The following is a 14612-nucleotide window of genomic DNA, read 5'->3' as shown; positions in this document are numbered from 1 at the left end:
TCATTCCCACAACTGTGGGAACGTGCCTCCCACGATTGTCGAACCGGGCCACCCCCTACATATGTCGCCTGCTGTGTATCCTCGCCTACCCCTACAACTGCCTCTGCTTGGCCCAGTGATATTGCCCCGGATGCCGCGGTCCGCGTGCGTGGAATGCCACGAAGAGCATCGCTCCGCCAACGGATCCCAGGGCCGCCGCGTGATGTCGCTCCTGGAGGGGGCAGAGGGAGGCGTCAGATGGAGGACCCGCCGTGGGATGGTCAGCTGGAAGATCTTTAGGCCAAGATCATGGACCACCTCCGTGACGCCTCCCCCCCCCCCCCCCCCCCCCCCCCCCCCCGCCCAACACCCCAAACCCAACCCAAGAATTATGTTTTTTACCTTCTCTGACACCTTATTGCTGCTTCCATTGAGTAATTCTGGAGCCATCCATGGGAGAGTCCCTCTTACACCACCTGAAACCAGGGTATTTCTTTTTATTTTGGACAAGCCAAAGTCACCAACCTGTACAGAAATCATAAATTCACTGCATGAGTAGAATGCAAGTAATTGAGAAATATCCATAAACAGTTAACGCTATAGATGGAAGTGATGCTCACTTTACATATGGGACGTGATTGATCTTTAAGATTTACGAGCAAGTTATCACACTTCAAATCGAAGTGCACAATATTTTTCGAGTGCAAATACTCCAGGCCGAATGCAGCATCCATTGCTATGATAAGCCGCTTGCGACGATCAAGGTACCTGTCCAGTAAGAAAACATTTTGTTACACAATGTAAAGACTAATTGAAATAAAAATAATCACAGGGATCAATTACTTGTCCTTGCGCTGCAAAACATGTCGAAGTGAGCCATTAACCATGAACTCAGTTACAGTTGTCAATGTACCACCTGGCCCATCTTTCACAACACCATAAAACGCCACAACATTTGGATGATGAAGCTTTGAAAGAATTTCAGCTTCTCGCCAGAATTCATGTGCCTAAACAACCAAGCAAGGATGATGAACCAGGTGTCAGCCAAAGGTTAGTAAGCTAGTTTGAGCTCTGGTAGAAGTGGGGCCATATTAATCAGCATCTGGCCATGTAGTGCATGTAGCAACTGTTAACATATGGCATTGCTAATCAGTATCCATAAGATCCTAATATGGTCAAAGAGTTGTTATACTGCAATAGTGCTGCAACCTTTCATCCAATGGCCTACTGCCACATTTTGCATTACTCCAAAAATAATGGCTGTAAACTGTAATGCGCAGATGTACAGAAGTGGTGGTTCAGAAATTACTAGTCTTTCTAGCTCTGAAGACCGTCCTGTGAAGCAGCTTTTCTTTATCCTTTTAATGGCTACATCACTTCCCCTCCATTTTCCGTGGTACACAGTTCCAAATGTGCCTGAACCGAGTTCCCTAAGCTCTTCAAGGTCTTCATTCTTGATGATCTGTGGAAAGCTCCTACGTTTAGTACTCCAACAAGACCATAAAGAAATTAATCAAATCAGTGTACAGCACATCGATGTACCCGACAGAACCAATGACAAAATATGCCATTCATTACAACTAATTTAACAAACAAAAATTGAGAAAACGAAGAAGAAATACACTATAAATCCTGGAACATTAACACAAAAGGGGATAGTATCTCATCAAGATTACTAAAAACTTGAATGTTCATTATAGTCCATTGTAATTATTAGTTTGGCGTGAGAAAACAAGGAAATGTTTCAGCAATGCGACTGATCACATGGATTTTTTAAAGAAAATTATAACAGTAATATAAAAATAAGAAAACATTGATTTTCCTCAAACAACACAGGAGAAGTGCATGTCAGTTCCAAGAAGAGAGTGATATGTACAAACAGAGAACAACAGTACATTAGTGATACTGCTAGGAACCCATATGTGTAACCTCACTGTACCATGACATCTAACTAATGCGTACAATTAAACTACCACTAGATACCGTACTTTATGATGACTGTATGTGACGAAGATTGAATATAATTTATTCTCTAAATAAATACAATAGAGTTCAAAGGACAAAAAGAAACTTCAATGAATCATAGATACCATCTGGTTTGTTCTGAAACAACTTTACATTCATAGATTATCTTGGAAAAAAAGATAGTGATATTTCGTTTCTTTGTAGTTGAACTTTATCTGTCCTTTAAGCAATGTGCAATTACGGCACTTTAGCAACACTATAGCTCAACACTACAACAAAGAAAACACAGCTACTAATGTTCTTGTCGCTACTAGTAAATTTCAGAGAACAGCAACTATTTGCTCCTAACAATCAAAAACTACTGTTTCTTGTAACAGTTTCACAGACCAACAACTATTGTGCCCCTAGTAACACAAAAATACAACTTTTTAAACACCCTAAAGGAATGGGTGCTTAGTACTGGATGCTATTTGATTGAAACAGCATCCACTATCAGTCTTTCATTTTCCGCTAGGGTAGAAATTGGACCATTAAATAGTATCCTGTATCAGTATTTATTTTCAGCTAGGGTACAAAACACAAAAACTATGTCAGGCTTTTAGCTCAACGACGATTAGAAAAAGAAGAAATCATCCAAAAACCATGCATTCAACAGCTCCGGGACAACTCCAATCATACTGTCTCAAGTGCATCACACATTCACTTTCCTCTCATGGATTCTGCTAAAGCTCCTTTTCAATCCACCTGCGTGACAACATGATTTTTTCCCCCTCAAATATGCAATAGAGCTGTCATTCCATTATTGAAAAACCAACGAAAACAAAATCCACACAATGCCACACTTCTTTTAGATTGGTGTCTATTATTTCCATTTAAAAAAGATGGCATATTGAAAACGAAAAGATAGTTGTTGTATAACAGAAAATAACCGGTCTTAGTACTTTTGAGTCTGTTGAAATGAACCTTAGAAAGGAGGAGACTCAATTCAATTATTTCTTAATCTGAATTACACAACCTCCTCTAAGATAGAGCACACCTAAAAATTCAACACATATAAAATGGGAATCTAACAAAACACTATCTACAGTTACTAATGAATCACCAAAACAATAAGGTAGATCTAAAAAAAGGTTAATAAACTAAATCATAGCTGGCCACCACCTGGCATAATGTGTGGCACTGTTAAAGCGAAGTAGCACTACTAGTTTGGCATGGGTTCCAGGGTAAAAGACTACGGAGCAATCCATAAGGTTGGACATGAAACATCAAGTAGGGTTAAGTGGTTGACCAATCTCCGGGCCACATCAAGACTTGATCCTAACTGTGACAGCACACTCTGGTCTATGCCTATTTGGAAGGGGACTTTTGTCTGGATTTGTTCGAAGCGGATAATAGGCAGCCATTATAGTTTTAGGTGCCACTAATCGACCTACTAGAACTTAACAATCTTATATGGAAACGACAATAATCAAACTTAACCTCATCTCCCCGTGATATGCTTGCTTCAGAGGTGCCTTGGGCACATACTTTCGAATTAGTCTAAGCTTAACAACTTGTCCCCCTTGATATGCCTGTTTTATTTGCTTGGGCTTATAGGACAGTAAATTTTAGTGATCCTCTTCAAACACAACCTAGAATGGCATCATGTGAAGAGTAGTTTGGAATGAAGAGTTGTAGCAGAATTCTGCCCCTTGAAGCCACTATAGTCAATGCCTTGGCTGATCTTCGCACAATCGGCGAAGATAGATGGCTATGGTGCACATGATGACCTATGAGTTGTCTAGAGGAGATCACATGAATCATGAGTTCTTGGCCCTCTATGAAGTTGCTTACAAGCGTGGGGTCAAAATTGCACACAATGGAGTATGGGAGACCATGAAAAAGCACAATGTAGTTGAAAAAACTAGGCAAATTAGTGATGTTGGGGGTGCACCAAAGCGATGAAGTCAGCATCTCGGGGATATGTCAATAAACATCGTGTCACAACCTTTTGAAAAATCCATTATAAAACAAAGCATGGTTTCCACCCAAACAACCAACATGATTCCAAGGATCTGAAAAGACTGTTCAATTTAGTTGCGTTAGCAAAGGGTGCGCCTAGAGATAATAGATGTTTGTTTCTATGCCGTGAGCTAGGTGTCAAGTGCTTCAACTAGTTTATAACCACAATGGGGCGCATGCGGCATAAACATTTCATTGTTGTCCAGCATCACGTCATCCACCTTGGCCCAACTATTATTGGCCTCTCCCCCAACCATCTTGGCACCCACAATGATGATTCATGGTTTGCAGCATCTTTTTTTTTTTACGAAGAGTCAACAGGGGGATAAGAGAGTCCGTGTGAACGACTTCTTTTCTTTCAAGCAGGATTCCATGATACGGCAAGCAACCGGCCTCGTTGCTGAGGACAGTGCTCCGGATACAAGTGAAAAGAAAGGGGCAGGGAACCACAAGTGATTACAATCACAACACAAACGCACATCAAACAAAACAGCCATAAGAGGTGCAAAGAACATGGGAGGCCTATCTTGCTCCACAGACGAGTAACCCTGTCATTCATTGCCAATTTTGCATCGAGGAAAAACTTAGCACCTAGACAACCCCTTCACAAACAGACACCAAGCACCTAGGTAACCCGATTCATGGCAACAGAGGTTGGCAACAAACAAGGATTAACCTTGACCTTGAAAGACTTAGCACTCGTGTTTGGTCACAGTTGCCTAAAACAAGCCACAAGCTTCTCAGGGTGCCAACCAATTCAGTGCACATCAACACGCTTGGAGGAAGTTAGCCCAAAAGAGGCAAAAACTAAGGGCGTGTTTGGTCCCCGGCCATAACTGGCCACGCCTCGTTTGCAGCGATGCCAAAGGTGCGGCGCCAAAAATCGACGCCCCAAGTTTGGCGAGAAAAACAACCGCAAAACAGCTCTATCGTCAACCAAACAGTTTCTCTAGCGCTGGCGCGGTCTAGGCGTGGCTAGTTGCAGCTTGCAACCAAGCACCCCCTAAGCAAAAGCTAGCAATTGTGAATCCACCGGCGGCAGACCCTCCCTCTCTTCTCCCTCATTTCTACCCTCCCCAACCCAGCAGCCGACCCCCTCCCTCCCCCTCAGCACATCCACCAGCAGCAGCCCCTCCCTACCATCTCCTTCAGCCGGGATCCACACAGACCACCGCCACCGTGGAGCCACAGCCGACCACTGCACCGGTCGCCTCCGCCGTGGGAGCACGGCCGGGAGCCGCGCCGGCCGCCGCCAACAGGGCACCGAGGGGGGTTATTTTTTGATGGATTTGATATATGTGTATATTTATGTGATGTACTCATGAACTTTGGTGATTCCTGTGATGAATTTCTTTGATTCTTGCATCTTGATTCAACTACTCCTCTATTGCGTGGGCCGGCACTAGCACGATAGTGCCAGGCGTGCCGTCATGCCGGCACCGCACGGCCAAAAGGCCATAGTGCCATGCTTGGGCCAGCATATCGGCACGCAGTGCCGGCACAGCTAGGTCATCATGCCTGATAGTGTCGTGCCGTGTTGTGCTCATGCCGTGCTGCCAGGCAGCCCATCTGGCCATCTATAAACTCGAGGCTCCAGCCAGGGCAGTGCGGCTACACAAGCCATGAGACATGCAAAGATGGTCAAGACAAGGAGTGAGACCAACACGAAACGCAGATTCCACAGCTAGGTGACAAATTAGGCAACTAGGAAGCCAGATCCGGTCAAGCACAAATTAGGCAACTAGCAGCACCACCATACAAGCACATGTGCGGAGCTGCTACCCATGGTGGTGTCCGGCCATCTAGATCTTGTTTATCTTGAGGAAAAGGAGCACCAAAACTAGATGGATAAAGAGGATGGAGAGGGGTGCATGGGATGGTGCTTCTGTAGCACAGAGCCCACCGCCACCGGAGCCAAAGTCAACCACGATGACAGCTAGGAAGGGAGTGACAAGGGGTGGAGGTAGGCGGCAGCGTGACTGGAAGAGGATGCCCAGGACAGCGGAAGGGAGTGACGAGGGGTGTAGGTAGGCGGCGGCATGACTGGAAGAGGATGCCCAGGAGGTCGCAGAAATTTGTCATCTAGCTCAGAGGAGTTTTAGGTTTATAGCATAAAAGAAAGGTGATAATTGTGGCACGTGCAGCACAACATTTTGTTGCGCAACATCATGCCATCCACCTCGGCCCATGTCTTCACCATCTTGGCATGCGCAATAATGATTACAAGGTCTAGCCTTTTCAGCATAAGAGCATAAAAGCTGTCTAAGTCGGGAGTAATTTTGGGTTTACATCACAAAAGAAAGTGATAGCATGAAGTTGATGGACCGCTGTTGTCTTGGTTGTAACAAAACTCATCTCCTATCGTGCCAAAAGGTTTTGGTCTTAGCAAATTTGGTGGAATGGGGGAAGTAATTTCATATTTTACCCCCCCACAATTGGATATCTATGTAGGTTTAGACACCATTAATTGACCTACCAAGTTTAACAAACTTAACTTTCAATTCAAAAGAAAGTCAACAATACTTAATAATCTGATCTCTAACTTAATAAATTAATCTCCCATTGATCTTCTGGTTTCAAGGCAAAGAAATTGGCTTGGCTGGTGTTATCATGGCTACTGTGGAAATCAGCTTGGGCCAACGCTTTGTGCTGGACTGCTGGTATTCTTCAATAAATACGTCCATAACATCTACACATGACCACTTCTCTATTCTTAGCATGAAGGCTTGCTCTACAAACGTGATACAGCCATGGATGAAGTCCATGAAGGTAACACTTGGGGCCTGTTTCGCGGAGCAGCCAGAGTAGCTTCTAGAATACAGGAGCAACTGTGTCAAACAGCTAACACAGCTAATAAAGCATCATGTTTGCCATAATAAATTTCATCTTAACAAGCAAGAAATCTGGGGATACTTAGGCAAAAGAGAATATGGTTTTGGATCTCATAGCAAATGTGATGAACCAACCAAGGACTTTAGAAGAAGGGACTTTACTTCTCTGTTTCCTAATCTAATGAAATGGCACGGAATCTAACCAAACAAATACGTTTGAGCAGAAAATTAATTCAGAAAACCAACTATTACCCCTATCAAGCATACCGAGACTCTTTAAGCTTGAACTGTTGTGAAGAGTTCTTTTCTATGAGTAAAAAAAACCAAAAGTCAATACATGTTGCTTCAAGGGACTAGAGTCATGGAACTGGGATAAATGTTCCAACCACCTTGGTTTTTGACATGAATTGCAAAAGGAAATGATAAGAATATGCCAAGAGCTGGTTTGACCAGTTTGAAGAATCATCAGCCAATTTAGGGGCAAGAAATCACATATATGGAGTCACATGTATAACCAAAATCATCATGAAGTAAAAAAAAAACTAGAAATAAATTATATTAAGATGATTGAACAAACAAGTTGGAACTTAACTAGTTACTCTTCATGACAATCCATTTTTTCTATTTATATAGTTGGATTTAGCAAATTACATATTATAAAGCGGCAGGTCACCAGATCCATTGTTTTAGCTACTGTTTTCACACCTTTCTGCTGCCTTACTTGCTACGTTTCCACTTGTTTCAGAGTTCAATCAAGCCAAAAAAACATGCTGGTTTGCCCACATACAGATACATGCCGGGCACAAACGCAAGCATGAATCGGCACAAGGAGATAGTACTTCTAGAATACAACCAAGCACTCCTAATATGTAAAAGGACATCACAACAAGGAAAGTGCATAAACTTCTCTGCAAGCAAAAACTACTTATACCTGCAAGTATTCAAAATCAGTGTCCTTAAAGGAAGCATCCATGACTGGTCCAACAGCTCTAGCCTCTTCAGTCTTCTGTTCCTGAGACCATGTAAACAATCTAAAAATTAATGACTATCAACATAGCAGAATAAATAACACTTCAGACTTCCTTCCAGACATGCATACCTCGAAATCAGGATGAGATGGCATCATTTCACGCATATTTGTAAAAGGATTATCAACTTGGAACCCTTCAACATTCTTCATTGTCGTTGGATTGTCAATCTGTGATGAAATTAAACCTGGTGGTGAAATGCTAGAATCAACATTGGTGTGGGGAGCTACTGGAGGCACTTCCATGTGAATATCATTCTGAGGAGCCAAATTCTTCACATTAGTTGTATCATGCTCTAAGCGATCAAAGGGATAAGCTCCCTCCTCAATCTTTGCCAGATCTTGGGTCTCATCCTTTTGTGGAAACTCGTTTTGTGCAAGGTTTCTGAAGAATGACCACCGTTGGGGTTCATAATTAGGCATGTTTAAGCTATGGACAGGATCAATGAAAGGACTGGATGATTGTGCTGCAGAGTCAGCATTTGCAAAGAAATCAGAAAGAATGTCAGGGGAGGTCCTTTCTGTACCACCAGCAATGTCTCTATTCTGTGTGCTGGAGATAATAGGTTCCTTGTGTGAAACATCCACAGAGCTGGTGGATGGTACAGCAGGATCACATTTAACATCAGTTGGCAATGTTGGCTTTGGAGCATCCCAACTAATATGATGTGGCATAGCAGAATGAGATCCCAGATGATTAGGTGCTTCTACATCTTGTTGAGTTTCCTCATTGTGTTTACCTTTAGCAAGAACCTGTTCAGCTGCATGGGTAAGTTTCTCCACATTCCGACTACTTGTGTTATCAGAGGACCTCTTTTCAGCAAGCAGCTGTTCACTGAATGGAGAAGTTTGCTGTACAGTATTGGTAAATTCTTTCTCAAACTGTATGAGACTATCATCAACAGCTGGATCATTCAAATTTATTGCATGGGAAGATAGATTTGTTTTTTCAGTCCCCTCAAAAGTAGAGTCAGTATTTTCTGCAATGTTTTCACTTGCAACACCAGACTGTGATTGACGAATTAGAAATTCAGGATTAAGTGAATCCTCAGATTTAGATAGCCGGTTCAGAAAGCCTGCTTGCTCCCTTGGAATCCTCTCAGAATGAAAGACTCGCCCAGGGTGAGGAGGCGGATTCTTATAGCTGTGATCTATCATGTCAACCTGAAAGTCAGAACAGCCAGATGCAAAAGCTCCACCAGAGTGGCGATCATCTTCACTGATATCTGAACCCTGTGTTGTCGACCTAGCTCTTGGTGCGGTACAAGTCTCTAGACTCTTCACACTGTCACTTGGTTGAAGAGAAGATGTTACACCTTCTTGAAGAGAAGCAGTAGGGGGGACTCCTGAAGCAGATGATTCATGATGCGCCGTGTGACCACTCAGATTTTCAAGCGATTGAAAGTAATCTAGCTCATTGTTTTGATGAGGCATGTTACCAGAAACCCGTTTTTCCTCCTTCGTTGATGTTTCTTTCTCAGCATCCTGATAAGCCTGTTGATCAAGAGATCGCTGTGAAGTAGTTCCTGAGAAAGGCGCATACTGGGACATATATCTATAATCAGAAGGTGTAGATAGAGGAATAGATGTCTGGCCCTCAATGTCATAAAATCCATCATTGGTAGCTGGATTAGCGTAATTACCCTGCAAATTCTGCATCCCATGGCCATAGTAGGAATGCAAATTTGCAGTATTATCACCGGATACAGCAGATGGTGTTGGTCTTGAGAGCATCTCTTGAGGCACAAAAGTTGATGCACTCACTGCATGCAAGTTTGAACCATCTCTGCTTGAGTTTACCGGCCTACTATCACTATTGAGATTAATGAACTGATCAAACTCATTGATGGACGCATTTACTCCTTGCCCACCTGATGAATTCGTAGCTATTCCATCCATCCCGTTTATGGCAGCAACATACTGGATCCCGGAATCACTATCCATACTTCCCAGGCTGAAACTCATGTCATCATATTCAATAGAGGAAACGAGGAATATCCTAAGCTTCTGGGACCCATCCGCATTATCAAGGAAACCGCATTCTTCCATCATGTTTCTCAAATCTTCATCATTTGAAACTGAAATCAAGGCATCAAGATCTTCACCGGGTAACTGATACTTGATAACATGAGGTTGATTAAATATGGCTGTTGTCTTCTGTTTAAGCTCCTGCCAGGAAATGTTCCTACTGATCCGAATTATATGTGTTTCACCACCGACATATCTAAGCTTCCCATCACTTGGTCGGGGTAATATTTTACCCCCGAAGCTGCAGAGAATTTTAATTGTTCTGGAAGTTTCTGAGGCCTCAGAAGAAGCATAGCCACGGGACAGTCCCTGACTACTTCCACCAGCAGATGGAACTCGTGGAACTGATGTACCTGACATGTGCCTTCTTCTGTTTTCATTTTCAGAAAAAGGTTTTCTTTCAATCTCATCTGTTTGATGAGTATCGGAGGTCAAAAATATTGATGCATCAAATCTAGTTTCAGCTCCTGTTCGATGAGCACCAAGGCTTACTCTAGAATCTTTGTGACCAGCACCAGGAATGACATTCTGATTATGAGGCATACCAGGAACAGGATGCTTCTTGGGTATAGCTCTCATAAATTCAAGAGAAAACTCCTCCCCGGTCTGAATTGAGTAATTAAGAACAGGCTTATTGGTGCCTGCAACAGGGTATTCTGGAACGGGATAATTGGTGCATGCTGAGCTCGAGGATCCACGCACAGAACCTTGGGCTGCAGAGCGGACATCATCTTTTCTAGGTTCCATCAAGCTGTCTTGGCTAAAGAATATGGATGAAACAGGATACACAATTCATTGTCACACTATCTATTTAGCTGATATTGGTCCATTTCCCTCTATCCTTTTTATCTGACAAGCGAAGCAATGTGCCAGTAGTAGGAGAACACAGAACACCAAGTAAAAGGTAGGTCAACCTACAGCAAAAAATAAAAACACAAGGATAATGCTTAATAAGGAGCACGAGACATAAGTACCAGTCTAAGTATTGACCGAACAAAAAATTGTGTATTCAGGTTATGTGTGGCAGCAGACTGAGTGACGCTACAAAACCTTGGCAGATCATGAATTGCACTGAAAATTGAAGATGATGATAAAAGAGGACCTAGAAACTATACCAACACAACAAACCTACAAGCTCCCCAATTGAATGACTACAGCATAAATGTTGCCACGTAAGAATATGCTGATGACTAACAGCTTTACGCTCCGCTCATGCATTGGCTGAGGGTTTTTGATGGTAAGATTATTTTAAACCGGACAGTGGTACCGCAAAATCACAATACTAGTTGCCATGAGTTACTTGTATTTTTGATGTGCAGTGAAATGACAAAATCAAATAGAAACAATTTATCTCATCAGCTACCATATCAAACCCACTGAAAATTTCAGGCAGGCCCCATGCGGCTGCGCTGACTGTATCGACTGGTGAGAAGCAGAGCATGTTCCTCCACTATCCCAAGAAAATGAAGAAGGAAGGTACCAACAAAACGAGCCCTGTTCTGCCAATAAGCCACACCAATTACCCTACTCGCTGCCCCAAACTTGGAAATCCCCCCACACGACATCAGTTAGGTCCCCGAAGGGAACAATCAGGCAACCGGAGGGCTCCAAAAACTCCCACCTGAGCTACGGAACTGATAACGTGTTTTATACGATTAAAAAAAACAGCAAACGGATTACCAAAGTACTAGCAACCAATCCAGTCGACTCAACCCGCCCCAGGTCGGGCGAGGCAAGGTAAGGAACCAATCGAGGACCGGGGAGAAGGACTGACCGACGGACGAGAAGACGGGCCCCCCACGGATTCGCAGTTCCTGTAGAAGAAGACGACGGCTTGTGAAGTGCAGCGGCGGGCGCGGCGAGCCGGCGCGGGTCCGGGTCTGGGAGGGGTTAGGGTTTGGATCGGAGCGGCGGGGGAAACTCGGATGAAGCGGAGGCGACGGCTGGGGCTGGGAGGGAGCGTCAAGCGGAGGAAGGGGGGGGGTTCAGATTGCAGAGGCCGGAGGGGGAGAAGGAGAGAGAAAGGAAAGGAAAAGGAAAGGGAAGGGGAGAAGGATGCTGACTTCACGCGGGCGGCGGTGGGGCACTGCGCTGCGCCGCACTGTGCCGCGAGGGAGGAGAGGAGGAGGAGCCCACCCGAATGACGTGGCGTGGCTGCCGCGTCAGCCGTCGTCGGGTGCGGGGTGGGGACGTGGCGTGGGGTGCTTATCTGGAGGGTGGGGGCGTGGGGCCCAGCTGTATGGTCAGTCAAGCCGGGAGAGTTGGTGGAGAGTGGCGACCGGCAAGGCACGCAACGCAACGCAAAGCAAAGCGAAGATGCGTCCATCTCGCTGGGTTTTGGTTATGGACTTTTGTCCCGTCTCCATGTTTCAAGGTCGCAAAGATGCTTTTTCGGTTGGGCGATGAGGTGTTTCCCGCTCGCGCTCTGCTGTTTTTGATATGATCCCTCGCGCTATCGCAAACAGATTTTGTTCGGGTCTACCAACCGAATGATGTATGGATAACAGTTAGCAAGAGGACTGATGAGCTAGCTTTGGTTCGGGTGGCTAACTCCAGCGGTTGATAGATACTACCTCCGTTCTTAAATTGATGACACCGTTAACTTTTTTTCATTCGTTTGACTATTCGTCTTTTCTACAAATATTTTTACAAATAGATAAACCTACAAGTTGAATCTAAAATACATTTGATAATAGATATAATGATATATATTTTACTTTAGGTAGCTAACTTGTCCAATAGATATTGGTGGTTACTAACTTGTCCAATAGATATTGGTGGTTAAAGTTGAAGTAAAAAGTCAACGGTGTCATCTATTTAAGAATGGAGGGAGTATAATAACTCGACTACAGGTACCATAGATAATCGTACCTCATTACCCCTCTGATAGTTCAGTGTTATCGTATTATCCAAAAAATGATATGGGTACTGCTAGACCCGATCATTTTAGGCTCGGCTCGGGCCACTGGCCTCTAGCCGGCCCACGCCTCCTTTAGGGCCACGCTTGATCAAAGAAAACCAGGCTCGAAATTTTTTTAGGTCGGCCCGAGTCCGTCCCAGGCACTTTTAGAACTTGGATCCAACGGGACTATGCACGTGTTTTAGCCTCGAAATACTTATGTCTAATCTGCCGTGCATGACAGTGGATTTTGCTTTAGTTTTTATCTCTCTAGATGAATAACTAGCTTTTCTATATGCTCATTTACACTCTCTCCTCTGCGCAAGCAAGATGGGGAGGTAAGTGGCCTTGGCCCTGTTTATTTTTTTGCTTCTCTCAACCATTCTTAGATTATAATCTAAACGAAAATTTTCTCGCTTCTCACTTTTCGCTTCTTGTAATCCAAATTTCCGAAGCAGCTTACCATATAAGCGAGAATCTGAAAAAATAAGCAAGGTATTTGATAGGATTCTCGCTTATTTTTACCGATAAACTGCTGATAAACGGAAACAAATAGGGCCAAAGTTGACATCTTGACATATCCATATATATATTGGCATCATATTCGACTATAGATGGCGGCCAAAATTTCATTTCTTATATATCATATAAGTAAAATCCAGAGTTTTCTTTGACATATATGCACATGCATACACAAAAACATCAGATAGAGCATGGGTGACCTCAACAAGACCCCTGATTTAACCCTTCATACATAGCAGTAGTAAATTTGCAAGAAAATTAGCCATGCTACCAAAACCCATGACTACTTTGACTCATTAACAATCCATCCATCATGCATGCACTACTGAAGACAGCATGCATGTCATGGAACAATAAGAGGCTATCCAGCTATGCGTTAGCAGAGAGAAAGGGGGCCATGGCCTACCTTGGCCGACATGTAGCTCTGCCAGTGGATATACTATCTATATACATAACCCAGGTATCACCATTGGATCTGCCTTTCACCTAACTAATTTAGGGACAACCTAACCACTCAGTATGTTTTCATAAATATTCGTAAGTTTTCGTAAGTTACATGTTTTTTCACCAAACTAGTTAGTTCATGTCTATAGCATTTTTCATTGTCAATTGCTCCCCATATGGTTGGGTTTTAGAGGGAAAAAAGTAACCATATTTGTGTTTCTCAAAAAGTTGGTTTGCCCATGTGTATGACTCTATGTTGCCCGTTGACAACTGCCCATGCATGGAAATAAGGTACGCATATACATTCCTCGTAAACTAATAACAACTTAAAACTAATTTCCCCCCTAAAGAAATCCTAGTTTTGAGAAACGTATTCAGAATTCTTTTGACCCAAAGAGATCCACTACTGGGTTACAGAAAGCTATGCTAATACTTTGTATAGGAATTCATTATTAAGTAGAAAGTGATTACGTACTCCTTAAGAAACCTTGGAAACACTTCAAGCAGCAAGCATCCATTAATCCTCCTCGTCTAAGTAAGGCATGGTTGCAAAGACACGATGTGTATGTGATTGAAGAATCATGCCACTGGCCCTAAAAGTAGAATCATGTGCAGATCATAGGGAATGTGTACCTGTGATGGAAGCCCCACTTAATCACCATCATGTAAGGGCTAAGAACATTTGGATATGTGATATGCAAATGATATTTGATTGAGATTCTCCACATAAATCTTTCACTTTGGAAGGTTATGTTTAGACTCTAGGGATACCGTATTCTGTTTGAGACAAATTATCCCAACACCCACAAAAATGATACCTTCTTTAAATTCCTTATGAGTTAAAAAAGGCTGATGTCACTCTAATAAATGTATGGAAATATCCTGTCATGTATCATAACATAATTATATATTTTAG

General features: G+C 43.2%; 1 protein-coding gene across 1 annotated transcript in view; it reads right to left on the bottom strand.

Moving 5' to 3' along the window:
• LOC101770763 (serine/threonine-protein kinase pakA) overlaps positions 1-11855 on the bottom strand; it is a 13658-nt gene extending 1803 nt beyond the window's left edge. The window contains exons 1-7 of the mRNA XM_004956022.4: positions 11606-11855; positions 7876-10745; positions 7708-7788; positions 1289-1441; positions 823-986; positions 600-747; positions 382-504 (exon numbers count right to left, since the gene is read on the bottom strand). Coding sequence (XP_004956079.1) covers positions 382-504; positions 600-747; positions 823-986; positions 1289-1441; positions 7708-7788; positions 7876-10578 — 3372 coding nt within the window. The 5' untranslated portion in view covers positions 10579-10745; positions 11606-11855. The remainder of the gene's footprint in view (positions 1-381; positions 505-599; positions 748-822; positions 987-1288; positions 1442-7707; positions 7789-7875; positions 10746-11605) is intronic.
• Positions 11856-14612: the final 2757 nt, after the last annotated feature.

This window comes from Setaria italica, chromosome II (assembly GCF_000263155.2).
Source record: "Setaria italica strain Yugu1 chromosome II, Setaria_italica_v2.0, whole genome shotgun sequence".
NCBI lineage: Eukaryota > Viridiplantae > Streptophyta > Magnoliopsida > Poales > Poaceae > Setaria > Setaria italica.
The sequence above is the reverse complement of the archived record's forward strand: the minus strand, read 5'-3'. Positions and strand labels throughout refer to the sequence as shown.